The sequence below is a fragment of the Galeopterus variegatus genome, unplaced genomic scaffold (genome assembly GCF_000696425.1).
Source record: "Galeopterus variegatus unplaced genomic scaffold, G_variegatus-3.0.2 Scaffold2618, whole genome shotgun sequence".
Lineage (NCBI taxonomy): Eukaryota > Metazoa > Chordata > Mammalia > Dermoptera > Cynocephalidae > Galeopterus > Galeopterus variegatus.
In genome coordinates, this window is record NW_007728729.1 from 8,922 (window position 1) to 13,496 (window position 4,575).

The 4,575-nt window shown below is 55.9% G+C and overlaps 1 protein-coding gene across 1 annotated transcript in view; it reads right to left on the bottom strand.

Moving 5' to 3' along the window:
• Nucleotides 1-845: 845 nt before the first annotated feature.
• Nucleotides 846-4,575, bottom strand: part of UBALD2 (UBA-like domain containing 2) — a 4,769-nt gene continuing 1,039 nt past the window's right edge. Inside the window, exon 2 of the mRNA XM_008582461.1 lies at nucleotides 846-1,157. Coding sequence (XP_008580683.1) covers nucleotides 846-1,157 — 312 coding nt within the window. The remainder of the gene's footprint in view (nucleotides 1,158-4,575) is intronic.

Sequence of the window (4,575 nt, forward strand, 5' to 3'; positions counted from 1 at the left end):
ATGAAGGCAAGCTCTCCCCTGCATCCATCTCCCCTGACCCCAGACACAGAGCAGGAGAGGCAGGGTGCCCATGGGACAGCACAGGACAAGAAAGTATAGTCCCCCACTGGGCAGAGCCTGGCTTTTGATTCAAGCCAGCTCTTCAGTTATACATAAGCCCTGCACACCCAGCTAGAGATTGGGTGACAACAGGAGAGGTGACAAGAGCTACAGAGTCACCAAGGGGCCACAATCAGCGAGCGACCAGGGGTTGGGAAAAGATGGGGGGGGATCCTGGGTCCCACAGCCCCAGGGCGGGGGAGAGCTCCATGGTGCCAAGAGGGCGTTCCACACCTTTGGCCTCGGGGCCCTTCTGAGACCCTCATGCAGTCGCTATTGGCTGCCCCAGGACTGGAGCAGAGGTGATCCTCTTCTCAATTCCAGGTGTGACTTTTGAAAGGAGGCAGCTAGCAGACACCTTGCGACAGCAAGATCACTCCATCTGGCTCTGAAGCAGTCCCCGGCCCCCACAAGACTTGGGTGGAAGAAGCAGAGCTGGCGCCCTGACCCCAGCACCGTAGGTGTGCCAATCCCACTCTCACATACATTAGTTATATTTATATATTCATATATATTATAGTTATATATTAAAAAGAGAAAAAACTTGCCTGAAGAGAAACTCCTGAAGGACCCAAGTGGCCCAGGAAGTTTACTGTCCCCCCCTCCCACAAAAATTCTTTTATAAAATCTTCCAGTGCGATCTTCAGGAAACCCTCTGCCCTCCCAGTTCCCCCCTCCCGGCCCTCCTGTGTCCCCACAACCCTGGACTGCCCCCAGCTCCAGCCCAGCGCCGGCAGCATCCAGTCTCATCTCTGGCCATCCAGCGCCGCCACGGCTTTCTGCTGGGCGCCCGCCTGCGGTGCTCCGGGGGGCCACGTGGGCTGTGGGCAGTGCAGGCGGTGGAAGGTGGTGGGGGAGGAGGGTGGGATCCATGGCGCCTGGTGGCTGGGAGGGGATGAGGCCCAAAAGGGGCTGAAGTTTGCAGGCGGGGAGCAGGCCACGGCCGTCATGGGGCTGTTGCTGCTCTGCAGGCCCTCGGAGGCACGAAGCTTGGAGAACATGGCCAGTGCGTCGGGGAAGTTGGGTGGCGTGGCAGGTGTGTTGCTGGGAGTGCACATCTGCTGGGAGAGAGCACAGGTGTGGGGAGGGCTGCCTGCCAGGCTCCCAGGGTCTTCTGGGAGGGGGCTCACCCAGGTCCACCCCTCTTTTACTCTCATTTTTCAGCCCACAAGCAACTTCAATAGGACAAATCATCCCTCTCCTCCAGAGCCAATAAAAACAAAAAAATAATGAGGACAAAACCCCACAATCTTATCACAACCAGGAGTATTCCTCAGGACACCCTGAGGACCATCAGAAGTAAACAGTTAATTCCAATTCCAACCAGAAGCTAAGGTGTCAGATTAAAGTGAAAGGTCAAGGCAGCAGCCCAGGACACCACTGCTCAGCGCCTCTCCTGGGTAAGGAAACCCGCTGGCTCCCTCCGAATGTTCCCAAGTTGTTGGTCAAAAGACAGCGGCCAGATCAAGGGTCTCCCTCCTACGCCAACTGCAGAAAAGCTACACCTTCGTAGAGTGAGGATTCTTCCCACATTAACAGTAACAGCCTCCAGGCTCACAGCCTTCGCCCCCAACATCTCTCGTCTCACAGTGATGCTCAGTTGTTTCAGTTATTCTCTCTACATTACAAACGATGAAACTGAGGCCCAGAGGTCACTTGACCAAAAACACATCCACAGCAGGGAGAAAGCTGAGAAGATGGAATTCCCAGGCTCCTAAGCTCCCAACCTCCATCCAGGCCATACTCATGTGCATTTACAGAGCCAAGTGCAACCTTAAGTCTGGGCTCCCAGGCAGCAGAACCAGGGGGTTTGGGTGCTTCTGTGTGCAGCCTCTAGCGCCATGCTGCTGGCTGCCCTTGGCCACAGGCTGGCAGTTTGCCAGTCTGTTGAGATCCTCAGCCCTCTTCCAGGGGGCAGTTACAAACAGTAGACACCTGCTGTCTTCTGCCACTAGCCTGGGGGCACGGGTTGGGGGTGCCATCTAGGAGCATCTCCTAGGGGTGTGGGGAAGAGGCAGCACAGAGAATAAGACCTACGCAAAGCTGGTTTGGACCTCAGAGCCGCTTCTGCCATTCCCAGGAAGCCATGAGAGGCCTTTGAAGCTCTCCTAATTTTAGCAACACCAGCCCTTCCCCCAAGCGCAGGGGTTGGGGGAGCAAGACTCTAGGACTCTACACCTTGAAGGAGGGAGCTTTCACAGCTCTGCAGTTAAACCCAAGCCAGAAACTGGGAATAGGGGGCATCCAAAAGGTGAACCTGGTGCCCTGTCAGCACCCAGAGAGCTCTGACCATGGTCTTCTGAAGGGCCTGGACTCAGTGCAAAAGCTTGGCCCCACCCAAACATTGCCCTCCTCCCTTCACTATTCCCTGCCCTCCCTCCCCCAGGGCTGACTTCTCGGCAGCAGGAAACAATGAATGGGGGTGGGGGCGGGGGCCAATTGCATCACAGCATCGTGACCGACTTCCCCAGTTCACAACGCCACCCGCTAAGAACAGCCTGGATTGCTAACAGGGCCTGTGCCTGCCTGCCTGTGTGAGCTGAGGCAAGTTCCCGAACCTCTCTGGAGCTTCGCTCTGCTTTTGTAAAGTCAGGGGTTTGGACCAGATGCTCTCAAATCCCTTCCTCCAGCTCTCCCGAGAACCCAGTGTCCACTGCACCCTGCCAATGTCTCCTGCTTCTGGCCTGTGGTGCCTTTCTCCTCTTCTGGGCCCCTCCAAATCCAACTTGAGAACCTTTCTTATCATCTGGGAAGCTTCCTCCAACTGTGGGAATGTACAGTGATCTACAGGATAACCATTTATCAGTTACTCATGCCTTGGGTCACTTCTGGTATTGCCATGGTGCTACTACTGGTCTCTGGTGTTTTTAACTTTTTCCTTCGACTTTTCTTATCCAAAGAAATTCCCATCTCTTTGTGGGCAGGGATGACGTTTCTCCACCTACACTGATGAAGGTTCAGTACTTTTGCATTGATGGATACACCGATCATGTCTGTTACAAATCCTGCCACTCCTTGAGGGAAGCTTCAAAAGGGGATTAAAATCCCCCTGGGATTTGCAAAGAGGCAATAGGAACTAAATGGGCCGAGTCCCAGCTCTTCCTGGCTAGCCTCCCTGTTCCTGGCCCCTTAGAATGGCTGTGCTGAAAGCCCTGGGCTTTTTGGAATGACCACAGCTGGTGGGAACAAACCTCGAGGCTCTTCGGCAAGGAGATCAAAGTAGAGAGCGTCAGACTCAAGGGCAAGGCGGGAGCCATAGATTTCCCTTGGTCAGGAGCAGGGGAGCGTGTCTCCTGGAGACAAGCCCCTCCTGGGTTCAATAGCCCAGTCTCAGCTGCCACAGCCCTGCGGCCAGCACCATTCTTCCATCATACTCCAAACACCATTTTTGTTTGATTTATATACAGCACGAGCCATTGCAAAAGAAAAGCTAATTTAAAAGATCAAGACAGACCCCTCGCTACTTGTCCTTTGTGACTAGATGAAACGGAGCCAAGGACAAGACATAGCAGAGGAACTATTTGCAGCCTCTGCTCTGGAGAGAGCCATGGGCAAGGACATCAAGTGTTAAAAATGCCAAAAATGCACCCCAGAAGCCACAACAGGTCTCCTGGGGAGTGTTTTTCAATTCCTATCACCAAGGAAGTCCCTCCTGCTCCTCCCCCAGCAGGGCTAATAGGTAACTAGGGAAGTGGGGTAGGGGAAAGGGTGTCCTGGGCCTCAAGAAAGCTGTGTACCCTGGGGCCGGGAGGGCAAAGAGAAAACAGCAAACCCCGACCCCAGCCCCTTTTTCCTGAACTGTACGTATCTTAGACTGAGATTAAACACAAATTCTTGGCTTTATCTCCGGTGAAAATCTGTGTCCTCATGCTTAGGGGGTAAGTCCTTTTCCCAGCTTCCCAGTCCCCGTGGGCTTTAGAAGGGTGCACATACCTTTGTGGGTAGAGCCCAGCTTCCGGAGCCAGGGTGGATTTGTCCCTTTCCTGTTCCCTGTAGCGCTGTGTGTGTGCAGCGGGAAGGGGGGCTGCCACTCAACGGCATTAGGGGCTCCCCACAAACACACAAATGCCTCCAACTCCCAGTCCCCTCGCTGGGCCCTTCACTCGGGCTCCCCAGTTCCCCAGATGTCTGGTTATCAGCCGAGCCCCCTCCCATCCACTGCCGCCCGGCTACTGCCCATCTCACAGCTCCCGAGCCCCTCGCTTGTCCTCTGGCCATCCCCCCGTCCCTGCGGCCCCCAACCTTGGCGCCCCTTCCTCCAGGGCGCAGCGCCGGGCCCAAGGCTGTCGGCCAAGACGCCGCAGCCCAGGAGGCGGGTCACAAACTTAGCCAGCCCGGCCGGCCGGGAGCCGTCTTTCCTGGAAGACATTTTGGCTCTTTGTTTACATTCGCGGCGCGGCGCTCCCCGGCAACATGGCTGTCACCGCGGGCGGGTGACAGCGCCGGCCCCACCGGGCGAGGCCCACCCGGCCCGGC